At 40.4% G+C, this 27,925-nt stretch overlaps 2 protein-coding genes across 4 annotated transcripts; one reads left to right on the plus strand and one right to left on the minus strand.

The window, feature by feature from the left end:
• Positions 1–5,382, plus strand: dkk3a (dickkopf WNT signaling pathway inhibitor 3a). The gene is given in 8 exon segments (XM_031324284.2): positions 1–46; positions 49–290; positions 569–691; positions 779–838; positions 1,433–1,525; positions 2,825–2,969; positions 3,062–3,218; positions 3,331–5,382. Coding segments are annotated over 8 exon segments (951 nt in total). The 5' UTR covers positions 1–3; the 3' UTR covers positions 3,419–5,382.
• usp47 (ubiquitin specific peptidase 47) lies at positions 5,015–26,985 on the minus strand. 3 transcript variants are annotated; one of them, XM_031324224.2, is made up of 29 exons: positions 26,658–26,985; positions 22,540–22,596; positions 21,106–21,300; positions 19,662–19,778; positions 19,362–19,515; positions 19,174–19,270; positions 18,942–19,087; positions 18,737–18,816; positions 16,796–16,945; positions 16,502–16,597; positions 16,253–16,405; positions 15,161–15,319; positions 12,900–13,031; positions 12,646–12,722; positions 12,391–12,446; positions 11,920–12,032; positions 11,694–11,795; positions 11,351–11,558; positions 10,976–11,091; positions 10,704–10,823; positions 9,770–10,577; positions 9,411–9,586; positions 9,234–9,314; positions 9,006–9,121; positions 8,805–8,923; positions 7,904–8,034; positions 6,971–7,018; positions 6,746–6,876; positions 5,015–6,350 (listed from the first exon to the last, which is right to left on the minus strand). In XM_031324224.2, exons 1-29 carry the CDS (start codon positions 26,700–26,702, stop codon positions 6,176–6,178), a joined length of 4,158 nt encoding a protein of 1,385 aa, XP_031180084.1. In that variant the 5' UTR covers positions 26,703–26,985; the 3' UTR covers positions 5,015–6,175. The 3 variants fall into 3 exon arrangements, with proteins under 3 accessions (XP_031180084.1, XP_031180085.1, XP_031180086.1); XM_031324225.2 differs by lacking the exon at positions 22,540–22,596 and having other exon boundaries at positions 26,658–26,984; XM_031324226.2 differs by lacking the exons at positions 21,106–21,300; positions 22,540–22,596; positions 26,658–26,985 and adding an exon at positions 19,851–20,033.
• Positions 26,986–27,925: the final 940 nt, after the last annotated feature.

Below are 27,925 nucleotides of genomic sequence, written 5' to 3' on the forward strand. Positions count from 1 at the left end.
GTGATGGTGTCGCTGTTTGTGTTTCTCAGCATCACTGCCACACCCTTGTCGAGTGTAGCAGCAGCAGCAGCAGCAGCAGCAGCAGCAGCAGCATGATGCGAGTCGCCCTGCTAGTTTTGGCTCTCACGGCAGTCTGCAATGGCATCCTCCCTGAGATAGTGGATTTAGGCATCAGTCACATCCTGGAGGAAAATTCCTCCCAGGGACAAACGGAGCTGGACCGCACGTTTGTGAAAGTGGAGCAACTGCCAGAGGATCCGCAGCAAAAGCCCGAGGATGCGTTTCACCAAGTATGCAGAGAGTCGCACCTCTCAGTCAGCTTTTTTTCATTACATAGCATTATTTCACAGCTCACTTCAGAACACAGCCGTTGGTATAAGTTATTGGCTGGTGTTATGAGGATATTTTAAAAGGACTAAAATTAAAGCACTTCTATCTCTGGTAAGAAATACAGTATAACAAGCTCAAAGGCAGAGACAGCAATGGAAGGAGCTAGAATATGGGAGTGACTTATTAATGCATCTTTTTACCTAAAATCTGTCTCTAGTAATCTCTCCAATTCTTCTAGAGGAACAACGAGAGTGTAAATGTCAGCCCTCACCCCAATAACCTTCCTGCAAGTCATCATCACAATGAAACTGCTTCTGATAAAGTGATTGATAACGAATCTGTCCACACCTCAGCAGAACAGGTAAGCTTATAAACATTAAACAAACGTGAGATAGTGTTGTTTTTGTGTTTGTGAATTAAATTTAACAAATGTCCCACCTTTACACAGGAGACAAACAACATTACCACAGCCGTCCAGTCCAGTGACCTGGAGAACAATATTGATTATGTAAGTTTATCCTGTTTACCTACAGTATTTGATGCAGCTCAGAAAGAATTTGCCTTTTAATCTTTTCAGATGACCTCTGACTGCTCAGTTTAAATTTCTCAACATGAAACAGCCTGAAAAAGATTGCATAATGTCTGGCAGCAGCATCACAGCCGCTGACTTGGCATAATGCATATGAATGAATGAAGTGTGCGTAGGATGTGCTTTCATGTCTTTATTCAGCTCTAATCATTATTTGCAAGCACTATGTAAAAATTAAAGTTCAAAGAAATAAAGACTGTACAAAACTGTTGATAAATAAGTGATGACGTGTGCTTTGTGCTTCTGCTGCTTGTGACTGGAATTCACTTTCAGGAATTGCACTTTGGAGAATATACTTTGACGCAAATGTGTATTTAATCCAGAGTTTCTAAGACTGATATATTAACATTTGCTTGGCATATTTCACAAAAAAATGCATTGTTTCTATATGTAAGTAGGCCATTAGGAACTCACATATGTTCTTTAGAACATAAACAATGCCATCCTTATTTCCCAAAACTGAATTTTTCAACCAAACCATGGAGTCAGATGTAATCCTTTCTCTGTCTTTAGGGATGCATTGCTGATGAGGACTGTGGGAAGGGCAGGTATTGCCTTTATGACAAGCGCAACTCCAAGTGTCTGCCTTGCAAAGAAATCGATATGGTATGTTAATATAAGTGACCGCCTGCACTATTTGGGTCAGTTTACTCTATAATGCGCTGTCACACACACACACACACACACACTCTCCAACCAGCTGTGGTATCACTTCGTCTGCATTGCAGTGTGTGCACTAAGCTTCACATGAAAGAACAGCACGTGTCAAGGTTAAATAGGAGCTCTTCTATCCCGCTGCTCTCTCTCTCTCTCAGAGAATGTCTAAAACAAAAACAATATTAGTAATCAGTCTTCTCTCTAGAGCAAGGATCTTCAACAGGGGGTCTGGGGCCCCTGGGGGTCCTCAGAGTCAATGCAGGAGGCCTCCAAATTATTAATTTTTGAAAGTTAAAAAAAAATTTTTTTTCAAGAATTTAAATGTCTTAACATTAATTCAACATATTTTTAGCAAATATAAATCCCCACTGCTTACTGGCCTATAGGTAAGGTAGTCAATAAGGCCATCCACAGATACAGTTAATCCTAAGGATTCACTGTGCCACATGTATGTGTAACATTAAAACATGATTTATTAAATCATGCCAACAATTATTAGGCTATTTTAATACCTAAGTATTCTATGCAAAAAAAGTATAAAGCTTTAGGCCACCCTACACGTTATTGCAGGCCCAGGTTAATATGCAACTTCATTTTATACAATATTTGTAGTAGGGGGTCCCTGCTCCATCTCTTTTTCAGTTAAAGGGTCCTTGGCTTAAAAAACGTTGAAGACCCCTGCTCTAGAGAGTCACCCATTGTTTTTTTTAAGACTCCGTTATTGCTGATTACTGATTGTGTCTTCACTGGATGAGCTGGTCCCTGTATAGCAGAGTAAAAAGCAAAGGGATTAATATACTGGCAGTCTGCCACACTAGGGTACAGTGTACACGGATAATAAATACACAGAGGACAGGATCTGTGTCTCATCAAAGGCACTGCACTGGAAAACTCTGCATGGAAATAAGCAGAACACTGTTGCAAACGGCAAACAGTGAGTGTGGAGGAACTCACTGCTATTAGAGACCAGTTGACCTAGTGATCTCATTTATATTTAACCAAAAAAAAACATCAGCAGACTTAATGCTTAGAGAATAATTAATGTCATTAATGCTCCGGTGAGTTTCAGCCTTTTTAAACTGAAGGTGCTTGCCGTGATCTCATTTTTGTGACCTTTGAGACACCCGTATGTTACCTTCTTTTTTTTGCATTAGATGAAAGATATCTACTGAAAAGTTTGGCTGTTTGCTGACATGTTTAAAATTGAATGTTAGAAACATTAAAAGCATGTTTTTCCTATTCTTTCAGTCCTGCACTAAGGATAAGGAGTGCTGTGGTGAGCAGCTGTGTGTATGGGGACAGTGCAGTCTAAATGCAGCCAAAGGAGAGGCTGGCAGCACTTGTCAATACCAGACTGACTGCAGCCCAGACCTCTGCTGTCTTCTCCACAAAGGTAGAGTACAACACACAGTTCAGAGTATGCTGCTTAGTGTTTCTTTACATTCTCTTGCAAAATGTGTCTGTGTGTTTTCTTTGTGTGTTCAGCCCTGCTCTTCCCTGTCTGCTCGGCCAAGCCCATTGAGCGTGAGCGCTGTTTTGGTGCCTCCAACCACCTGTTGGAGCTGTTGTCCTGGGACAGTCAGGACAAGGGACCCAGGAAGCACTGCCCCTGTGCAGGAGATCTCCACTGCCAGCACCTGGGGTGAGTGCAGTAAATTTAACAGCACAATAAAAACTAAATATTAAAGCTTTACATGCATGTCACTCACTGAATTTTTGCCCCCCCCACACTGCGGGGCTCTGCTTTGTGACAGACGAGGGTCCATGTGCCTTAAAGGAGAGGACTCGAGTGAAGAGGACCAGACAGACAGTCTATACTCCGAGATAGACTATATCATCTAGACACAGCGTGACTGGATTCACATTGCCTTGTAAACAACTAGACAGGGGTCTCTATTGACTCCAGAGCTTCGTCGTAAAGAACAATAGCACTTTCTGTTTGTGAATATCTGTTGACTACTCACCTCACTGTTGTTGCTGCATCACCTACATCATCAGCTGATGCTAGGTTGAGTAGCAGCACTGCATCATCTTAATAAAGTGAGACTAAAATAGAACAAAGTCACCACCCAGTTTGCAGTCCCACTGCATTTACTATGCACCAGGTAGAAAAAATAACCCAGATACAATCAGGCTTAATGTACTGCATGATCAATAAAACAGTATCGCAGAAGCAGACAATAATTAATGATGTTTAGGCTTCCAAGACTCCCCTCAACATTACACATATTCATCTACAGGAAACACTACCATGAGATGTCAGCAGACTTTGGTAAAAGATTAACAGTTGGTCATATTGTCATCTAGGAAGCTCATCTGCATCCTTATACATGTCTGATAAAATCTCAGTTTGTTTAAGAGTAAATCTAATTCTAGCTGCTTTAATATCCTAAAGTTGTTTGTAAAGCTTTTTCCTCTTCACTTTTCCTCGTTATTCCTGAGAAAATGTTTTGGCAAACCTTGTTGCTTGATCCTAGCAATATCTGCTCTGCTCTAAGTACTGTAATGTTTTTGCCAAGATCTAGGCCTCAACATGTTTATGGCACCGAGATGACATGTTATCACATGCACCACAAGATGAAACACTGTCCAATATGCCATGTTGTGATTTATTCTATATTGTTTTTATGTATGGTATATATATTTATTATGTAATGTGCTTTTTCTTTCATACATGTACTTAATTCTGTCACTTATTTCAATTGTCCATTTTTGTCTTTTAAGCAGTATCTCATGTCCAGCAGCTTGTCAACAACGTATCAGAAAATATTAGATGTACGACCAAAACAGTAGCTTATTTGACTAAACTAATTAAACTTGAATTCTTCTATAGTTTATACATGTACATCATTATAAAACTTGGACCATGTATGAAAATTTAACAAATATCAGGATCTATAAATAATATAACGAACCTTTATTTTTGTATACCTAATTAAATATCACTAGTCTTGTCACTAGATTTCTGCTTGGAGCGATAATCATCTGATGCTTTTTGATGATTTGAAGTGAAGTTTTCATTTGTCAACGAGTTTTTACACCTGCATACCTCTGTGGTACCAAACATGCCATTAGTCCCCAACACCTCATGCTTGTATGTGCTCTGTGTCTTCCATGTACAGCAATGTGAGTTATCATGTCAACATCCAGGCAGGAAGGTATGATATGAATGCAAGCAATACCTGATGTACTGTATGTAGATAACTTTTGTACTAGCAACTTGTGCTGGATGTTAACTTACATGCAGCTAAAACTGTCAAATATAACCTCTGCACTGTTCTTTAGCACTTAAAACCTGACATGCAGCTTGTACAACTCTTGCCCTAAAAATAAAAGTTTTTTTTAACACCAAAGCCCCTTTTTCTTAAAAAAGGTGAGTAGGATGTATGAGTTAAATTAAGCCATTTTAATTTAAAGACAGAAAACTGCAGTTATGAAAAAAAAAAAAAGCATTTTTAATTAATTTCTAAAATCATCTTAAACTATTTTCACACAGGATTTAAATCTCAAAGAAATAAACACAAAAAAACAAAAGATATTGGCATTTCTACAGTGAATAGCTGGTGGGAGCATCAGGAGCCCAGAGGGGCCGGGATGCTGAGCTTCAGTCCTCAGACCAGTTGCCCGGGCAGACTGAGAAGTCCAGCGGGCTTTCTATACCCTCAGTCTAGCTTGCAGCAGCAGGTAGAAGCGCCAAAAACAACTTCACACTCTCCACCAAAACCCCAGAGAGAGCTCCCTCCCCTCAGTACAACACCACACACACGGATGACACTAGAGATGTACACCCAGTTCACATGGTGCAACATTTCTTTTTAAGTCAAACAAAAACAAAACAAGAAGATTCTTAACTACTTTTTTTTTTGTTTTGTTTCATTGTACTTTGTATCGAAGGACCAATAGTCTATGTATCATTTAATCTAGTTGAAGTGATGTAACAGTTTACAAATTCTTAGTTGTTGCTTTTTTTGATTCATCAAATCTTGAAAATGAAGTTGTCAAAGTCACTGAGAGAGTGAGGTCAGGCTAAATAAGTAGTTCTTGGTTGTGTGTGCTGTTGGTTTTAAAGTATTTAAAAGGAAGGTGAGCAATGTAAGATAAGAATGATTTCTGTAATAGAGCAGTGCTCAGGGTGTGTATATGGACTCACAAGACAGTCACAGATGAATCGGAATCAACACTATTCCTGAAACAGTAGGAGAAACACGCAATGACAGGGAGGAGAGTGAAAGGATGTGAGGAGACTTAAATAGACAGGATGGCTGCTCTCCAGCCCAGTTTCACAGTCCTTACACCTCTGCATCCGTCTCTGGAGCTTTTACGTTCAATTGATTTGTCTATACAGTATTTGATTCTTTTTCTGTATTCAATAGCTTTTGTACTTCCCTTTAAACTTTACAGTACAATACACTATAGTGCACAATAGGGTTTCTGAGCCAGTCCTGGGGCTCAGAGTGGAAGGTGAGGGCACATCAGCCTCACAACGCTGCTTGATGTTCAAGTAACTATCAGGCCCGACACTCAGACAAGAGTCCCGTAGCCCGGTGGCTCTGCTGCAGCAGCCAGATGATCCAGATATGAGGAGCGGTGCTCAGTGCTTCAGTCCTGCACCGGGTCCTTGGCAGGGCCTCCGTCCAGGTAGATCTTGAGGGCCTTCTCCTTGCGTGGCGAGTAGCTGACACGGTGGCCAGTCTTGAGCAGACGGCTGCTCTCCTTCTTCATCAGCTCATTACGCTCCTCCTCCGACAGCTCCATAGGCTCCTCTGTGCTGTCCCTGCACAAAGATGACAGAAATGTTGATCTCAAGTCACAAATGTTTGAAATCAAATGTACTACTGTGGACTTCATCTTCATCTTTTAAGAATTAATGATGGGCTCAACAGAGTGGTATGTGGAGCATTAATTATGGGGGAAGATAGAAAAAGCAGTTATGCTGCTAATGTAACCGTATTCTGATGCAATTGTAATAATTGTGTACACTGAGATAATTTACACCACCACGTTACTTAAAAAAATATATCGTCACATGCCTAATCCCAACACATTAAACTCAAATGAATAAATACCAGGATATATTCGTGACAAATTACTGCTTGACCATAGTTCTGTGTCTGAGCACTGGAAGAGAAACATTCATCAGTACTTGATTGTGGACTGGAATGGTTTTACCTGTAGAAGACCACAGCGCCGTCGTCACAGATGTACAGAGGCCATACGTTCAGAGTTGACACCTTAGGGTTCCAGTCCAAATCCTGATGGATCTCCAACACGGATATATCACAAGGAAATGTTCCTCTACCCTGCACAGAACAGACAGGTGGATTCTCAGTCAGAGATGGAATAGATTTGAAGATGAAAATAAGTGTCCTGTGTGAGGTACTGCATTTCCCATACCTTTGCAAACTCCAGGTTTTCGAGAGGAACATCGCTCATTTCACTAAGCTGCAAACCGAGGAAAGAAATTAGTCACAAAAGGCCAACGGCTGTTACTTAGATCAGTTGATGATCAAGCTACAGATCTGCAAACTGTAGTGAAAAAGGTGACAAGACAGAACTAGTCATGTAGGCTTTTCATTTATTTATATACTGTACATTTGATACATTACTTTACATACTGCTGTGTGGCTTTTGAATTTGCCCCTGGGGAACAATTAAAGCCTTATTGATATAATATCATAATTTATTTATTGATTATAGTTTGTATTGTTAACCTGAATCTGCAAAGTAACTAGGTTAGTAACTAAAGCTGTCAGATCAATGTAAGCGATAAGATAACAAGCCTTTATTTTCATTATATTACAATGAATACAACTAAATTACGAGGGGAGTGAGGCAGCTGATGATTTTCAGTGCGGTGTTGATAACCCTCTGCAGTGCTTTTTTGTCAGCTGCTGAGCAGCCAGCATACCACACTGTAGTGGAGTAAAAAGTACAATATTTGCCTCTGAGATGTAGTGGAGTGTGAGCCGGGAGAATTTTGGATGGAGCGCAGAGCGTATTTTTACAAAGTTGGAGCGTCACCTCATCTCCTACATTACCAAGTAATGATTTTGCTTACAGTGACAAGGATTGTGCATGATTATCTCAATGTGAACAGTTTCAGCAGTGAAACTGAACTGAGACACTGCATCAAACGTTTTTATTATGGAATATAGTTATATGTAGTTTTTATCGATGGTGTTATTTATTTCCGGCATTTTTCTTACCAATGTTAGTTGACTAGGATGAGAGCACTGTAATTGTTTTTATGGTTGAACAAACTGAACCTTTTATCAGTTTAAATTATGTGACAAACCGTGAAAAGCATCCAGCAGGACACAGACATACCTTCTCCTTGAGTTCTTCTACACTGCTGCTCTCCAGAATAACTTCCTGGAAGGGCCCCAGCTTCATTGCAGCGGGTCTCCATCTCCGGGTCAGGACAGCTAGCTGCGACATGGACTTCATCTTCTCCGGTTCTGAGAAACAGATCATAACAGACCATAGATCCAGGATATTATTTCGCCTGGAACTTCACCTACAGAAAGAACATGCTTCTCTGTACTAGTTTATCTGCTGATATTTGTAGCTTCACGTCATGGGTTTCCAAAAACAGACAGACATTACAATTCCCCAGTGGACAAGAAAGAAAGAAAGAAACTTCTGTCTAAATGATATTCAAGGACTTTTAAGCACCTTTTCAAGCTTCCTTGATGTAAATGGTGATAGTCTGAAATATAACGCCATAATAATTGTGCACAAAAAAATATTTGCTGCGGACAGATACACACAACCAAACTCAAATATCACCTGAAAGACAACACTGAGGGCTCAAAACCCCACAACAAGCGCACAGGACATTCTCCCTTACAGTCACTTCAGTGATTATTAGCTGTAGTTCTGGTAACGCCACTTTACTTTGATAGTAAGTGCTTGTAAAACGTGGAGATCTCGTTTTACTACGTTAACGTAGCGAGTAGCCTACTATGAGCCCCTGCCTCCACCGGCCAACTCTATTAACAACATTCAGACAAAGCACCTTGGAACTTACTTTTATTTATGCCAAAGTGAAAAAGAGGCTTTCTGGGATTTTATTCCCTGTAGCTAAAAAAAATAAGTTTACGCTTTAAGCTGTCCATTTAGTCATTTACAGCTTTAGTAGTAATTTGGAAGTCCCAAAGAAAAAAAACTTTTATTATACTTTAACCCAATGTAACATGTTTGAAAGAAACCGCAGATTGAGTGTTACCATTGAGAACTTCCAGGAAAACTTCCCAGTTAGAGGAGATGCTGATGTCTTCTTCATAGACATGGTAGTCCAGAAACACCGTTCCTGGGTTCTTCCACGTCTTTTTCCTGAGACGAACGCTAAACACACACACACACACGTAAACACCTACACTTTTTCATTTTTTTTTTTTTATAAATGTATACTAACAAAAAGTCTTACCTGTCAATGCTAAGGTCAAGCTCACACTGTTCTTTCAACTGAGGGAGAAGCTCCTCTTTAGACTGTCTGACAGTCATGCCCTTGGCAAACACCGTGTCCACGAGGAACTTGCAGGGCTGGGAAATGTACACACATGCACAAATTGTCATCATTTGTATTCAGCAAATTAGTCAGGTCATATCGACTACAATCTTCTTGAGCATAGTGACAGAAAAGCATAGGTCATACCTCTGGTTCATTCACTAGTAGTTGATACACTTTCACTCTGTATTCACCCTTTTTCAGTGCTCTTCCTAGTCGAATAGTTATCTATGGGAATTCATAAAATGTACAAGTCAAGTACTGTCCCACTCTAACAGAAACTACAAAGAAATCTGACGAATCAATTCTAAATCTGATCCTGACCTTGTTATCATCAGAGAAAGATGAGAGCGTTTCGTTGAGCCGTACACTCTCAAACTCCTGGTTGTTGGCGTACACACGAAACACCTTGAACTGGGTGGAGGTGACACCCACGTAGGGCTCCACGTTCTGTTTAAATGCTGCTAATGTTATTCTCTTGTCCACGTGAACCACTAAACCTGAAGCAGATCACAAGAAACAACAATTAAACATTTGGTCACATTTTGACCTTAATAAAACACAGATGAACATGTTTAATTTGCACAATATTGTCAATGCTAGTTCAATCAAGTTCTGCAAGAAAGTCATTGTAGTCATTGCCTCTTGATATGTAATTTACATCATAAATAGAAGGTTCGTACATTTTTGTGCCTCTGACGAGGAGTCATCCTGAGAACAAGGCTCTGCTCTGAAGTACAGGTACTGAGCCTCTGCCTTGCTCTTCCCATTGTCGTCGTACTCGCTGTCTGTTCCAGAGTCTTCTTCAGCAGTGTCCCAGGTCTCTTTTTTGCCCTCATGGGCTTTGGAGCGACGGCTACTTGTGATGCTGTGCGAGTCCAAGCCATTGGCCAGCTGTATGGGCCCGCTGTCTGCATTGCAGAGTGTGTCACTGCTGTGGCTGGAGCTCAGGATGTCGCTGTCCACTGAGCTGGTGCTGCGGTCATTGTTCACTTCAGAGTCTGAGCGCTCCTCACAGGCAAAGTGGTTCTCAGGGTCAGAGGAGGCGCTGCTGCTGCCCCCCGCTGTGGCCCTGATCCGGTTCTCTAACTCTCTGTTGTCTGCAGCCACACAGAGTGAAGAGTTTGAGTCAGCCTCTTGGGTTGGGCTTTCAATATGTTCAAAGTCGCTGGTTTCAGAGCTTTTCTGGCTGTCACTGGGGCTGGAGCCTTGCTGCTGCTGCTGCTGCTGCGACAGATTCTTTAACTTTTCTGGGCTCTCCTCGAGGATTGCCTCTACAGATTTCCTGTTACCTTTTGAACCCTCAAGGGGCACATCACAGTCACCTCCTACGTTTTGGCAAAGAGTTCTGTTGGCCAAGGTACCAGGAGACTGCTCAGGCAGTAACACTAAGAGCCGGATCGTATTGCCGTGACGATCCAACAGTTTCCACAAGACTGAGTCAGTAAAAGCAACCTGATGATCTGTCGACTCTGAGCTCTCTACAAAAACCTGATAAAAAACAAAATGAAACACAAGTGTGAACAAGTGTTCAAGTAGATTTTCTGATAGAAAAACGGCATAACACAATGGAAATACGGAGGCACAAAAGTGAGAATTAAAAGAAAAAGTAGGGACCTTGTTACTCCTGAAGAACCCCTCAGCTTTCAGGGTCTTGTTTGGAACATACAGGAGCCGCAGGTCATTATAGCAGCGCTCCAGGACCACACGCATGGTTTCTGCAGATAGCCCTGTAGCCTGGGAAGAGACACATACATAAGATAAGACTAAGGTCTGACAGACTGATCACATTCTTACGGCTAACGCATACAACTTATTTTACACCATTTTCGGTGTTTAAAAGTATAGAAAGGAAGAGGAGATGCAAGAAACCGAGCAGAGTAGGAAACCTGTGCAATAAGCTGTTTGAATTCAGTGATCGTCTGGTTCAAGTACGCCCGAACACTGATTGGAGAGGCGATGGTCTCACTCTTCAGATCCACAACATGGACCTTCACCATTACCTCTGTAGAAAGTCAGAAACACACCCAGCCAACACAATTATATTAATTTGATTGGTATTTGACCATCTACATCCATCATTGGTGTGTACAGTCCATTTGCTCACAACTATCAGCGTTGGTCTGCATTAAGTGGAGACTACATAGTCATGACTCTGCTTCATGGGCTTTAATCATACTTTTTTTTTTATAGTAACTGGACACAATTAGGGACAACCCTTGTAAAACAAGATGAGTATGACTCAACAGAAGCAGGCTTCTGACCTCCAGGTTTGTAAGGCTGGAACGCTTGCTCTGGTTTGCGGGTCTCAAGCAGCAGGTCAAACATATATGAGGACTTGACTCCTCCCAGCAGCAGGCCCATCGGTGTGTCCTCCTCCCCTTCGTAAGAGCGCTCCAGGTACTCGTGGAACTCATCATACTTTACCAGGCGGCAGCAGTCCAGAGACACCAATCCCTCCAGCTCCATCAGCTGAGGTACAGAACACACAGTGATACTACACAATAATGCAAATAATACTGTTTACTCTTACATTTAACAATCAAAGGTCAGCGGAAGAAATGTACTGATTAACTAGGTTGTTGGAAAATCAATAAACCAACAAACCTTGTAGGCCATTTCTGTTGCTTCTCTGAGAGTTTTGTCCTTGTGTACTTCCAGCTTGCTCTCCATCATCATCTTTACAGGATGCATGCAGAAAAGCTTGATCTGTAGGTAAAAAGGGAGAGAGCAATAATAGTTAAACTTGCTTTAAAAGAGAGTCAATGCGTCAACTGGTCCTCAATCAGAAGCAAAACAATAAATCGTGAACAGATCCAAAAGGACCATGTACCTTGCAGGTGTTGCGCTCAATCTCCCTCTGTCGCTTTTCCTGCTCTTCAGACTCTTTCTCCTTCTGAACCAAACTCTTTATGTGCTCTGGGAAGTCTTCTGCAGCTAAATACTCTGCAGACGGAACAGACAGGGTACACATTAAAACTGCATACTAATTCTAAGACCAGCACAGTCAAGGCAACCCTAGTAATAGAAACATTAGGATTAACATCTGCATAAGCCTGCCACACTGAAGGGATGTAGTGGTGTTGTTTCTACTGGTGTGGGGCACATTACAGGACAAGATCTCAAGCTATTGGCTCATAAAGTGCCAGGACTGGAACAATAGTCACTTAAATTAACATAATAGCACTGAATTATCCAATTGATCACATGATCACAATGCCTCTAACAAGTTTCTTACACTACCATAAAGGCAAAAGTAATTTTGGCATTACCTACAGCAGATTGAATTTAATTAATTTCTTACTTGCATTCCTTGAGGGATCTTTCAATCTATAAATAAGCATATATGCATTTGTAGAGCTGTTGGGAGAAAAAAGATGTCATATTAATACATGTAGTGGAATGAATATATATATATATATATATATAAATATATAAATGAATAATATAGTTCTGTCAGCCCTAAGAGAAGCTGCTTCATGCTTCAAAAGAAACATGAAAGAAAATGAACAAAGAATGAACATGGACCCTCTTGACTTTGATATGATAGACAACTCACCTTGCAAAGGCACCGGAATAATAGCCTCTGCTTCCTGAGGACCCGCCATGTGTCTTCCTGATATCATCTTGGGTGATCTGCCCAACGGAAATGCACAGAAACGTACTGAATCATTCAACGGACACGACCATGGCATTGTTTGCTTAGTTTAGTACACACTGATGACCAACACTGATATAGTCTGGTGAGTCTTTCTGACCGACATTTGAAGTGCTGTAAAAGGACAAAACAGGTTACTAAGGGCTGAGGCTGACCTTGCTAACGTGCTGATCATTAAAACTGTACCACTGGCCATCACTGTAGGATTTGATGCAGGCGTAGTAGTGGCCACCTGCAGCGCTCCCAGAATGGACCATGACGGAGAACAGCTCAAAGGTCAGTAAACTCTGAGAATAGACAGAGGAAATCTTATTGTTCACATAAAAGCAACAGCCAAGCTTTGGTTTGTTGATGCTCAACATGCAGGATTAACTGATGCTGACAACAGGGACATCTACTAATGATACCACAGTTGCAATAGCAAGATATAAGCTGAAGATATGCTTTATTTGCAGAGCTACAGTCACATCAAATAAGCAACACTGACTGTACAAATGAAGAAAGCATGCACAGCAGGAGATACAGCTCATAATTCAATTTTATGAAACAAAAACACCATGACCTGCAAAGTGCTGGCTGGGTCATCATCTGGAAAGTGCAGTGCACATTATGAATGAAAGACAGACATTTCATGTAACAAGGAGAGGGAAGTAATGCATGACATGACTTGGCAATTATTTCTGTTTATTATGCATTATTATGTTTTTTATTTTTATTACATCTTTATGAGTGTTTTGCACACTAACACTTAAAAGGAGAATTCCGGCCAATTTTTACGTTAATCTTGATCGCTATAGCTATGCGAGTACTTTCCATAGAAAAAACCCCGACCTGGATCCTAGCAAACTGGAGTAGCTGCAACTACGTGTACAAGCTTCCACTGAGCATATAAATTGCATTTTGTGTCTGTTAGGAGGCACAAAGGCACTCCAAAACTTGCCCCGACAACTGCCGTTTTAGTTCAGTGGAAGCTTGTACACGTAGCTGCAGCTACTCCAGTTTGCTAGAACCGATCCAGGTCGGGTTTTTTCTATCGAAAGTACTCGCATAGCTATAGCGATCAAGATTAACGTAAAAATTGGCTGGAATTCTCCTTTAAAATGTATTTTTTAGTTTGTACGTCTACATTTGTGTATGTACTTTGGTTGTGGTTTTTATATAAGCCGCTACAGGTTTCTACCACACACTCACATGTATTTTTGTATTTCTTTAATGTAATTTATTTTTTATGTTCTGTGAAACAAATAAACTAAACTTTTCAGCTTTGTCTGCCAGCAGAGAGTTGCTCAAAAACATTTCCAGGAGTCTCCCCCATCACTACAACATTGCCACAGCAACTACAGATGGGAGACGATGTAAAGGAAACATCAACACAGAGAGGCATGAAGGGCCTTTAGTAGAGCTTCACTGCTCTCTGAAACTCTACTGAGGAAATTGAAATAAATCATTTGGAGTTTTGATAATGGTGGTGTATAAAACGGTGATCCACAATCTGTTCAATTGTGTTGAGACCTGGTGCCTGTGGAAGTCATTGCCTCAGCGATTCACAACATTTTCATACTCAAACATTTAATGACCCCTTATGTCCAGTATGAAAGCATCTCCATCTATCAGGGTTTTTTATTTGTATAGGTCATATGTAGGAATGTCCTGGTAGCAGGTAACAGCTTTTTCATTTTTAGCTGTTGTAGACCACCGCTTTCACTGGCTAAAATGACAAACGTTGCCGGCTGTATGGTATTTTACCTGTCACTAAATAACGTTATTCTGTGAGTAACTTGATGGAAGGCCAAAATAAAACCTGGCTGTAGTCAGGCTTATGTGCTCTCTGCAACCTAGGTCTGTAGTCAGCCAAAGATTTTCAGGAGGTGAAAGAAGCAACACTCTCAATAAAGGAAAGTAAAAAAACAAACAAAAAAGAAGCATCACTCTGAAACAACTCTGTAACAACTCGAGTGGAATGAGTGTTTCTGTGGTCCCAACAAATCCAACAGAGTGATACATCTCTCTAGCCTTATCATGTCACATCAGTTTGAGGGGTCTCATTCTCCAAATTAAACTTTCAACTATATCATATCAATAACTTAAGCTTATCAACTTTCTAGTTTTTAATCAGGATGTTTAGTATTTGGGTCAAGAAGATTTAAAAGAATAAGGTGAGCCAAATTTAGAAGGCTATGCCTGTTATTTCAACGCGTCAGATACATATTTAAATCAACCTTTAGGTAAATATAAGTACTTAAAATCAGAATCTGTGTCTGCAGTTACCCAATATTAAAAGGGCTTGGATCGGGGCCCAAAAACTTGATCGGGACATATCTAGTTATATACACTTTCACACACTCTTCAAAAACCAAGGATATTAACAACAATACATAAATATCTACTGTATTTAGCGAGCGGTCAAGAGGATTACCTTTGGCTTCAACACCCTCTCTGTGCTGCCGGTGCTGTCCAAGCAGATGCCCTCATCCACACAATCATCGGTGGAAAAGTCGTTGCTCATCTGGTCGCTGTGGCAACTGCCTTCATTCTCTGCTCCACTGTCAGTGCAGCTCTCTGTCTGAGGTGACTTCTAGAGAGGCGGTCATTTCAAAAACAATAATCGAGAGGGGTTAAAATGTGTCACATACTCTAGCTCCAGGTGTATTCTTTTTACTTGATTAAATTAAAAACAGTAGACACCTGTTACGAATCCAGTGCTGTCGTTATGGCCTAAAAGGTGTTTGTACATTTATCTTGCCCTAGTGTTGTGTCATACTAATGAACACAGAAGCACTAGAATATGCACGCACAAAAAGAATTATCCAGGGGTATCACATGTTCACCCACTACTAGATGTATTGGTATTGAGAGGGTATAAATATTTCCCCAGCGGGAGGTAACCAGCATGTGATACATTCCTGGACAGAACACTGCAGTGGATTCAACATTTGAGAATGTCGACACCCAATGGATTACACAAGATTACGACTGAAAATGTTTTGCTTTTTAAGATATCTGGAAATGTCACAGGGAAGTTGACCTTTGACCTTTTGGATATAAAATGCCATCACTTCATCATTTTGTTCTGTTAGACATTTCTGTGAAAATGTTGTCATAATTAGCGTAGGAAATCTTGAGTTATGGCCAAAAACATGTTTTGTGAGGTCCCATTGACCTTGACCTTTGACCTCCAAAATCTATTCAGTACATCCTCGAGTCCAAGTGGACGTTTGTGCCGAATGTGACAAGATTCCCTCCAGGGGGGTCCTGTGGTATCGCGTTCACGATAATGGGACAGGACGGACGGACAACCCAAAAACATAATGCCTCCGGCCACGGCTGTCGCAAAAGCATAAAAACATAACCACAGCTTATGTTGTGTTATTGATGGTTAACAGGAGATTGAGGAAAAAAAACATATTTGAATTAAGCCACAAAACATTCACTACTCTGAAGACTTCTGAAAATCTAACGTAAAATCAGAAATAGTGGTGGAAACAGGTAATGCCATTTCTGCTCTCACCTCATCTTCCACATCGATAAATGGACTCATGTCGAGCTCATCAGGGAAAGTCATGCGGTCGTTGAGCTTGATGCGATGCATAGTGGTGTAGTCAAAATCAAACCGCTTCAGCTGTAGTGTCAGCAGGTAGGGTAAGTGCAGCAATCTCAGACCCTGTGTAGAGAGGAATCAGGCGGGTCAATAGCAGAGCACTGTCACATCAAATAAGCAACACTGACTGTACAAATGTCACGTTTTCAGTGTGCTCACCTTCCGGGCGTCACATTTCTTCTTGCAGCGTTCACAGAAGTACTGGTTGGGCCCGTCAAGAGTTTCTGGTTGGATGAATGCCTGCAAAGCCTCTTCCTGCGGTAGAAAACATTGTTTCAGGCCCATTTAGATGGAGGCCAAAATACTAAAACAATAAACTGTATTACAATAAGCTGCCAGTACCAAATTAAAAGGCAGTGTTGATGTAGTTGTGACTGATTGTTTATTGTTATCTTAAATCTTTGCTGCCAATGTGTTAAATGTTTATGAATGAAATGTGGAGAGAAAACACACCACACTGCCGTAGGCCTGGCTGGCTCCGAAGGGTCTGATTACAAGAGGGATGTCCAAGTAAGTATCAATCCTCCAGCTCTCATAGCCACACTCCAGACAACGGACATAATCCTTCAGCTTCCCCTGGTACAGCTGGTTGATCAGGTCAGCCTGAGGATATGAGGCATGACAGTCAGGCCTTCTCAGCCATTTTTCACTTGTAACAATACAGCATCTGTTTGAGCTACAAAATGTTCTCTCCCTGCTATATTTGCTCCCTAAAAGGAGGAACCATTGTGCAATTATTCCTGTGTGACACCACCTGCCATCCAAAACTGTTGGATGGATTTAAAAATAGATACAATAAATGCATTAACAACTTTGAATGTATTGCCCCACTAGTGGTGAGAATCTAAGAATAGTAACATTTTGTCTAGGAATGCACCGATGCATCAGGATTCCGATGTCCGCCCCATTTACTGTCATTGGCCCATCGGAAAATAAGGTGACATGCACTGATGGCAGTAGCCCATGTTTATCTATTTTGCGCTGCGTTGTTTTAACTGGCCTGACTCATACAGTAGCCTACCCAGCTGCGGAAAAAAAGAACGGTCCTGTGACATTTCAAGTGTACAACGATTACCGGAAAGCTAATAACAAACGGAGAGATGACGTGGAGGCCAAGAGAGCACAGACCGACAGAACAAATCATGGACTCAGCCCATGTTAACCACAGCATTCGAGAAGGTGAAATCCCCGCGGACAGCGTAGTTTACTGGCTGGTAGCATGCAGCTTAAGACATGGCCACTGCCGGAGTCGGAGATGACGGAGGAACAACAGAAAATCCTGCTTCCCTGAAGTCACCTGTGTAGCAACATTTGGCCTTCACAGTGAGTGAGTTATGGAAACAAACAACAAAGCAGGTGCCTTCAAGTACACTTGCTAATGGTAGGGAATTTCTGCTCATTCATAGTTAGGGTGATGAAGATGGTTCAATATGTTTTTATAAATGTTTACACAAAACATTGGCATCGGTATAAACATCGGCCAAATGAAAATTCCACACATTGGTATCAGTATCGGCTGAGAAATTTGCAATCAGTGCATCCCTAGTTTTGTCAAAAGGAAGAAAATGACACGTTAACAAATTCAAAAAGGGATTACTGTACAGTGAGCGTTTTAGGACATCTCAGACTCAGTTCATCAGGCTCAGCTCTATGATGTCAGCCTTATTGTAGCCCAACTTCCATTGGTCTAAGTATTGGCCTTGTATTCTGTCTGCCCCCAAATGTTCCAAATACAGCTAACAGCTGCACTTAGCATGTTGACATTTAAGTTAGTATTGAATTGGCTTGATGAGTCCTCAGTATTCTACAAAAGAAGTGCTTTTTGAATCACCTCACATATTGACTGTGTCCAACCATTTTTGTAACTTTCCAAACAGACAATCTGCCTATTATGCCCACTTTACTTACTGAAATTCACAGTCCACTTATCTGCAGCTCAACAGAACAACGGTTTTCACAGACTCTGGACCGACCCTACACCAACAAGGCTAAAAATGTATGAATATCCAAACTCTAGATTGGGGCTTGAAGGAATGCTAAATCTTCATATGTCATCTGGAGTTGGAAAAAAAGAGTGGTGTTATTTATTCAACAGTTAACTGTACTGTAATGTATCCATTATAGTGGTTTGTTATTTTTTCATGGGGCTCAATCACATGCATTTATTCTGTGCTAACCAGGAGCTCATGTGTACAGACCACATGGTTGTAAATACGCACATTGGATTAAGTGTTTGCAGTTTATAATTCACTCCTGAGAAAAAAAATAAATAAAAGCAGCTAACCCTGGGGCTTACTGGCCCCTTTCACTTTCCCCACAGTTGCTCTTTTGTTTCCATTGGAAGGGGGGGGTGTTGTTGTCATAAGTCTAGGAAAACTTCTTGCTTTCTTCTACCTGCTCTGTCTGCTTCCACTTTTGCTCCAGGGCATCAAACATGACCCTGCACAGCTCCTGGACGTCATGCTGCTGCCAAGCTAAAAAACAAACGCACAAAAGGTGTAATTGAGTGTACAGATACAGAGGCACATGGTCTCTCCTTTCACAGAAAAAACGCAGACATGCCATGTGAGTCTAGCCACAGGAGAGTACAAATGTTCACCTTCGCTGCTGTCCCAGCCAAAGCTCCGCGTCACATCAGTGGTCTCGATCGCCCGTTTCTTACTAGTCTGCAGCAGAACAAAGAGCCTTTGCAGCTGGTAGGGTATACTGGTGACTGGATCCTCTTCAGTCTCCTCAAACTCCCAGCTGAAGTTGGACAGAAGTTATAAAAGAATTTTAAAAGTTGTACTTTGCAAGTAAAACTTCAGAAGGACTTCTGCGAGTTTCCTTACTTGTAGAGCGCATTTCTGAACTCCGGGGTCATGAACAGCGTTTGTAGAAGACTGTTCAAATAGCAGGTCATAGCTTGATTGACCAAGCCCACATAACCTACATTGGGGGGGGGGAGAGAACAAGAGACAAGAAGTAAGAGGATACCTGGAGTTGTATATAAGGTGACAAACAGGTGACAAAACCTCACCCGTATCAGATTTGTTGAGGATGGACGAGTAGGAGTAAGATGGACTGCTGTAGTCACCACTGCAGCCTGCAGCACCGTCTCTCGGCAAGGGCCCAATTATCCGCTCCTGGGAACTGTCATCCAACCCACTGCTGTCTGCTGTTCCCGACTCATCCTGCAAGACATAAACACAACACAACAAGCAACCTTTTAATAACACTTTTACAACTTTATTTTCCAAAACCAATCTCACTGTACTAGACCTAACAGTAAAAAAAATATTTTATTAGGAACAAATTTTGATAACCTTGTACCACTCACCGATGCAATCTGGGGCTGCTCTCCATCTTTGTCCGTAAGCTGGAGGAAATTCCTCTTCCCACCAGGCTCAAACCCAGAATCTGAGAGGGACATCTCACTGCTGTGGTCCAGTGGCACCTAAGGGAGGCAGAGATAAAACAAAAATCCCTGGAATATGTAGACAGCCACATACAAATTGGATGAGCTCACAAGAAGACTTAAGAGTCCCTCCCCGATATCATTTTCAGCAAATTCTCTATATTGACGCGTACAACGAAAGTAGCTTGAAGCCAACATGTGAGCAATGCTATGTAGCAAAAGACTTCCTGTCTTTCTCCCAGGCGTGCTGAGGACAAGCAAGCAAAGTGCTGCAGTGGAAACATACAGTGGCTTAATCCACTGACATAATCAGTGAGATAACAACAGACACAGCACTGGGCTTTGGCCTGGGTCAGCAGCAGGATTAGCTTGTGCTCATTTAAGAAAAGGAAGTGGTATGTACACAAATATAGACAACACTGAGGGAGCACATTAAGAATGCATTCATTCATTCATATAAGAGTGTTCTCTCTTAGCAACATCATTCTTACCCACTTTATTTTCTTTGTAGCAGAGAACAATGGTATGGCAAAATCCATTTTTGAACACTGATAGCATGAATGAAAAACTGTTGGCGCTGTCTGGCTTTCAAACAATCTCTCACTGAGGCCATGATATGGTGACACAGCCCTCTTAATGAAGAAGTGGCAGGGGCTATGAATCCTAACAAGACTTTGTCCGTCTGCCATTTGGTGCTGGCCACGTAGTGTACGGTGTTTACTAGTGCAGCTTTAACCATCTCTTTACTGATACTTTGCCGATTTTCAACCAGCTTTGTATCATAACAGTGTGGATAGTATGTGTAAAATAACTATAGTAAACGTCCCCCCATCTTTCTATTGCCTGGAGCTCCGTGCTCATCTCGGGCAAAACGCCGACGGATGACGCATGCGTTCTGGCTCGTTTGTTGCTTGAACTACAGACTATCCTTGCGTATACGGACACAGAGTACAGAACCGGATCAAGAGAGATTAAAACTAGACTTATTTATCAAATATAAACCAAGATTATGTTACTTTACTGCTTGCTTCTCACCTAAAATGTTTTCAGAAACATATTTTAGTGCACTGTTCGGCAGTAATACGAGAGGGGCATCTACTGATTGCAAACTTCAAATTTTCAACACACAATCAAGCTAATAAACAGCCTTTTGCATGCCTGCTCCGCCACATTTTAAAACCCTGAAATGCAATTTTTACCGTTGGGTCTTTTTACCGAGACCCAACCTTTTGATTTGACAGGGTAATCACTAAACTTCAGCCTACAACCCATTCGAGAACCATAACTACACAGAGATTCGAAGATGTATGTGGAAAACCATTATCACATGTTGGCAGAAACAAAAGTGATTCATGAATTTCCTAACCATGTCGGGCGTATTTCCCCAAGCAAGGTCAAAAGTGGCTTTTACATATCCAGCTTTGTGGGCAACATCTTCATATAGTTTGGAGAGGGTGGTTGAAGCAGGCAGGTTGAGGGTCAGCCTCTCATTGACCGTCTTTGCACTGGTGATATCCTGAATGATACACAGCACTCGGGGCTCCTCAGCTGCATTTTGGATCTGCAAATCAAGAACAGGGAAAACAATAACAGGACATAATGGCTACATTTTCATTCTGTATTTTGTGTTGTATGGACCATGTGCTGGTGAAAGGCTAAGCGTTAGAATAAACGGTTAGGAAGGCTGTGCAACAAATATCAGAAACACGCCAGTACACAAAAGATAAATACCACCTCATGTCATGCCTCAGTACTGATAGATTTCTGAAAAAGATATAGCTGGATATAGAGACCAAGGTTATTATAGTTTTGCATTTTCATTAGTTTTTTTTTTAATTTCGTTTTGACTTTTGGTTTATTTTTTGAAAATGCTTAGTTTTAGTTTAGTTTTTATTAGGGCTGTCAGCGTTAACGTGTTAATCGCGATGCGATTAAGGGCCGACGCGATGCGATTTATTTTTTTTTAATCGCATGCCGGCATTTATTAATTTATTTTACACTTCACTCGGCTTTGCGTTGTGCCTAACAGACTACTATTTTGACCCTTTGCAGCACCGTTACTTATCATCAAGCTGCCACTTCCTTGTAACACATCCTGCTGCTGCAGGCTGGATGGAGAAAGACAGCAGCAAAACCTAAAAAAATGTAACACAAATGGGGGTAAAAATGTAACATTTGAGAATTCAAGCTTTTCTTCAAAAAGTTTTTTTTTTTTTTTTTTTTTTAGAAAAACATGCTTTAGTCCTAAAAAATAAGGTATCAAAAAAGCCTAATTTTGGTATTGATGGGATTAGATTTTTATTTTTTTAATTTACATTGAATACTGACCTAGGCTATTGAAAACTGCCCCACACACTAATCTTGTGTACTTTTCTTTATGATCAGATACCGCCTAATTTAAATAATACTGTACTGTTGTAATAACAATGTTAAACACTGTTGTATTTGAGAAGTTTGGCCTAATTTTAGATAAACATTATATTGCTCAATGAAGTAAGGAACAAAAAAAATATCCCTTTGGTATCAGAACCAAAACTCAAGTACTGTATTGGTATGTTGATATGGGCATTTTAATTTCAAATTATATGATTAGTTTTTTTTAAATTTGTTTTACAGGACACAACTTCCAGTATGTCATTGAAGTGGTGATTATTACATTGCATGTCTCTTCTGTTTGATAAAGCTGTTTGTGAGGCTGACTCCTGATAAATGTTATCACGGTGCTGCTACATGCATCTACAGTACTTTATTTAACGCCATGCTTTTTCTCTCTCCCACACCACACACAAGGCAAGGCTACCTGAGAAATCCTCTTCATCTCATCAAAAATATTCTGTCTGCAACTCCAAAACACACCCTAATGATATATGGAGATAGTTGGGGTAAAGAACAACATAAAAACAAACACAACAAGGAAATAAGTTGTAAAACATGCCTGTCTAACTACCCTTAAAAAACACATTTAGGCTAAATTAGGCTGACTTGTCGGCCTACACCTATCACTGTTTGGCTGGAAAAAGCAACCTCTTACCTGGTGAAAGGTTCATAATTACAGGAATATATATTCAAGTTATTCCTGTTTCTGCAACCTCTCTTTGAGGTTTGCGATCTTGGCAAAATGTGACAGGTCCTATAAAGTAGCTGCAGCTGACAACACACAAGTGTATTATGAGATTAAAGGTTATTTTTACCATGCATTTAATCACAAGGTGCAGACATAAAACCACATGTACTACAAAGCACAGACAGTATTTCTTTACAGCTGCAACGGATTCTAAATGGCACAAAAATAATGACAGTTTCCATGAAATCTTAATTTAACTAAATGTAACCTACTATAACTGCACATGGTACGCACACAAAAGCATAAAAGAACAGAGATGCAGGTAGTGAAATTACCTAAAGCCAATATTCTAATTAAAATACAATTAATTGTTGGTGGCACAATTTTCAACTAATGCTGCGTTCTATTTACCTCGGAACTCAGAAGCCGGAACTGGGAATGACGTCATACCCGAGTTGAATGCGTTCTATTTAAAAGTCGGATTTTCATTGTTTTTATTAGCTCTAGCCCGGTTAGCTATTGTTAGCAATACCAGTTGATAACAACGCATTACGCCGTTTTTTGTGCATGCAAACAGCGTAACATGTCCACAAATAGAAGTTGGACATGCCTGTGTGAACGACTGATTTAGTGACACAAATAAGACAGAAGTGCTTATAACTTTATGTTACTGCGGCTTTTCACAACTGTTGATACAGGGGGCAGCCATGTTGGATTTTGAACTCGGGCTACTGCGAGGTTGTCCGAGTTCCGAGCTCGTAAATCCGAGGTCAGGGGGCGTGTTTCCGACTTTGACCTCGTTAAAACCGAGTTCCGAGGTAAATAGAACGCGGCATTAACCCGACACTGTGGCAAGCAGTGGTGGAGGAGGTATTCAGATCCTTTACTTAAATAAAAGTACTAATCCCACACATTAGAAATACTCTGTTACCAGAAAAAGTCTGGCATTGAAAATGTTACTTAAGTAAACATGTGTAAGTATCATCAGGAAAATGTACTTAAAAGTATTAAAAATAAAAAAGTACTCGATGCAGAAAACTTCTCACATTTTAGAAACTGGAAACGATCAAAACAGTTCTGTCAATCAACTAAGTGTTTAATCGGCTAATCATTCTAGCTGTACTAGGCCTGTATATTGTTTGGTAGTTTAATTTATACCAAAGCATCATGTTTGATAAACTACATGTTACAATATTAATTTGTAAAGTAACCAGTAACCAAAGCTGTCAGATTAATGTAGTGGAGTAAAAAGTACAATATTCTCTCTGAAATGTAGCAGAGTAGAAGTAAAAAGTGGGATGAAAAGAAAAGACTCAAGTACCTCAACATTTGTACTTAAGTACAGTACTTGAGTAAATGTACTTACTTACATTCCACCAATGGTGAAAGTAACCAGCCATCAATTTGGATGAACTACAGTATCCAAAAAATGGTTTTGGTGATGGCAACTGTAAAAACTACTAAGGAGGTTTTATTTAGCTTCTCCTTTAAGAACAATGTCTTGACAAAGTACATAAAGTATGTGAAACAATGCCCCAAAACATTTAAACTAAAACATCGGGGAACTCCAGTGGTGGCAACAAAATAAAAAAATAAAAAAGCCTTTTATGAATGCCTTTTATGTATAACAAAAGGCAATTTGACAAGTCAAGATGCATCTTAATATCCAAAATAATTTAAATTGTGTTCTTGTTATGACAGAGCAGGATATGCCAATATTACTTTAACGCCATTTTAATTCCATCAAAAATACAAAGCCATTCACTTGCCACCCACCTTAAATGTTACAGGGTTGTTTGTGCGAGTGTGATTATATGACTGGGATTATTAACTGGGCGTGTTTCATGGAATCAACACGGAGCTCTGATTGTCATCTGGTATCCCACACCACCGCTGCCATCAACTTTCAACACCAAACTGCAACTTAAATTACCCACACTTGAGCTCATGTCTTTTTCCACAACATTAGTCAATAATTTGTAACCTCACCATCAATTTCAGCAACAGAACTAAAGTATTGGAAGTGATATTTCACTAGGTTTCATGTTCCTGTCCTACCAGCATGTCTACAGAGCTAAAGAATAGTCTGACGCATATTGACGGCCAGCTGATTTAATTAACTTGTTGGAAAGATATTTGTCTAACTGCATGTCAATCACTGCTCATGCACAAGCATTCATTCGCCCTTGTGGGGGAGGGGCTTAGGAGACAGTTTTGGGCTTTAGCAGAAAGGGTGGAGGGACTGAGAAGTTGTTGATGTTCACATTTTTTGGCTAAGTTCTGGATCTTCGCAATCCTACCTACAGCACCTTTAACAGCAGGAAAATTGCTGCTAAAGTTGCAACAACGGCCTTCACGTCTATTTCAAACAAATAGACGAGAGTTTTCTAACTTTGCTTAAAGTCTGAAGGGCTTAAAATTCCTAATTTGGTGCCAAAGTTTTAAGTAAACAAACCTATTTCCTCCTTACAAGCTTGAGCCATCCATCTTTAAAATAAAGGCTTGTCCTGCAGTTTTATTAGATTAGATCAATTAGTAGCTAAAGGCTACACTATTACTATGAAACATATTGAAAATTCAAGAGTGGGCAGTGCTGCATCAGAGAATCCAATTTTCCCACCAGCCCTAAATGTCAACGAGTGACGTCCTATGCTTGACGTATGACTCTGCAGCTGACGTAAATGCAGCCAAAGTGCTATAAAACAAAACACCCATAATTAAACACTGGGACTTCAAGTTACCCTATAAATATACGTAAATATAAAATAACACTTGAATATGACTGTCATGCCAATAGTACCCTCTAGGACCTTTTTGTTAAAATCCACTCTTAAACTGAGCCAACATGTCAGCATACAAATTACCATTAATTTAATGGTGTTTACAGAAGATGCAACGTTAGCCGATTCATTTTCTACTTCGACAACCTAGTACCATCGTAGAGTAATAGATTGTTTCATGTTACGCAAGGATCATATTGTACGTCGGCAGCTTACCACCAAGGCAAACATGGCAGGATAAACTAGCAGAAGTAACATTGTGACAAAGGAGTTCAAAATAGAAAGGGCGAACATTTTTATTCTAACCAATATTGACGCTAACGTGGCATTACACGAAATAAAAATAACGTTAGCTAGTCAAATCCGCTAACATTAGCGTTAGCTTGCAAATGTGACAAGCTAACGTTCACAGTAAAGCCACAAATTATATTCAAAACAATTTGCAAACACGGACAAGAAGGAATCAAAGTAACGTTATGCATCATTACAAAGCTAGCATTAGGGGTAGCTAAACGTTGCTTCAACGCTGTCAGCCAGGTTCATCGATGTAGCTTTTTGCATTTGGTTTAGCAACTTCAAAAACATCTAACGTTAGATTAGCTTGAGTTGTTGCCATTAACCAGACTTAAAAAGCTAACGTTAGCTAATGTTACTTGTGGCTAGCTAACTACTGTTGACAACTGGCTTTGTTTTGGGGAATACCATAATGTCAACCGCAACATTTTAAAAGCTTAAGAGTTTTCGATGTTCAAAAAGCCACATCCGAAGGCTAGATAACTTAATGATAATTGTGTTAAAGCTTTAACTGACCGTAATTAACTCACTTTGTCTGAGATGCAGTGAAACTAGCCGCTAACCGATGTTAGCTAGCGTTATAACGTTAGCAATGTCATGATAGGCCGTCCAAGTGTTAGCAGCTGAGAGATAGCCTCTGAATGATACACCAAGATCGCAAACTCCCAAAGTGGTGCAAAACTTTTGCCATTATTAATGAGCATGGTCTACAAGGGTGACAGCTAACGCCCAGAGCCTGAGTCTCCAACCTGGGCAGCAGGGTACGCGATATAACCTCACCTCTTTGGGTACGAACTGGTTCTCCTGGCTAGGCACCATTTCCATTTGTGCGACAGTTTAGACAAGAAGCATCTATCCGGACAGGGATGTCAGCGAAACAACTTTGCAGCGGTAAACACAAACATGATTTGTGTCCTGTTTGTTGTAAGTTTGGATGCTTGGATAACAAAAATAAACTTGCCAGAACTTGTGTGCTTAAAGAAGAGATCGCAACACTCTCGTTACACTACCCAAGCACAAAGTGCCCTGCTATACATGGAGAAAAATGGCCGGTGTTTTACTCCGCGAGAGCTTTGGCGTCACATTCCATCCAGACAAGCGTGCGTGATGTGTGCGGACAGGATGACGTCTGTGTGTGTGTTTAATTGTTGTTAAAGGGACACAGAGATGACAGAAACACACGTAAACACGGCGTTATATGGGTTAGCTTTTGTGAGAGAGAGTGCTGCGGATCAGCTGTGGGTCAGTTCGGCAATGCTTTCAATTTAACAATGCACTTTTTTCAGTCCGATCACACATCAATTTTGATAGATTAAATTGACTGAAGTGCACAACATGGTTTCATGAAACTGGATGACCACGTTCGGATTTAAAGATTTAGAACACACAGTATACAGTATAAATTAGGGTTGCCAATCGATTACAATATTTAATCGTGATTAATCGTATGATTGTCCATAACTCGCGATTAATTGCACATTTTTATCTGTTCTAAATGTACAAAATTAATACTAAAATAAATAGTTTCTTACTACTTTAAAGTCTCCACAACACTTAAAGAAAACTCACCTTTAAAGCTAGTTCACCTGTTACTCTCGTTATTTCCTTCTTCCATAACATCCAGGAGTTCAGTTTTCATTAAAACAAAATTATGACTGGTGTGTTAACTGCATGCCAAATTAATTCAGAGCACACAAGGCCGTATGACCGGTTGCTGACAAGGGCGATATGGAGAAAATCAAATATCACAATATTTTTTACCAAATACATCGATGTCGATATTGCATTGATATTGTAGGGTTGACTATTGGTGCTTTCACAAAATAATAACACAATGAGAGTTTTGATAATCATCAGTAATGTGAATATAATGATTAAGTGGGTAAAGGCAAATAATAAAACAGCTAGTCTGGTAAGTTCATAAAATGACATCACTTTACTGTAATGCAGCCTTTAAAACCAGGAAAAGACAACACTTGTGTCATATCACGATATTGCGATATCCAAAATTTAAGACGATATCTAGTCTCATATATCAAAGTCGATAT

Source organism: Sander lucioperca, chromosome 3, assembly GCF_008315115.2.
Source record: "Sander lucioperca isolate FBNREF2018 chromosome 3, SLUC_FBN_1.2, whole genome shotgun sequence".
Taxonomy (NCBI): domain Eukaryota; kingdom Metazoa; phylum Chordata; class Actinopteri; order Perciformes; family Percidae; genus Sander; species Sander lucioperca.

Coding starts and splice junctions, on each gene's coding strand:
- usp47 (XM_031324224.2), bottom strand. CDS start 26,702: ATGGAAATGGTGCCTAGCCAGGAGAACCAGTTCGTACCCAAAGAG. Junction 19,088..19,173: donor TTCAGAAATGCGCTCTACAA/GTAAGGAAACTC, acceptor GTCCAACTTCAG/CTGGGAGTTTGAGGAGACTG. Junction 8,035..8,804: donor TTTCCTGGAAGTTCTCAATG/GTAACACTCAAT, acceptor TCTGTTTCTCAG/AACCGGAGAAGATGAAGTCC.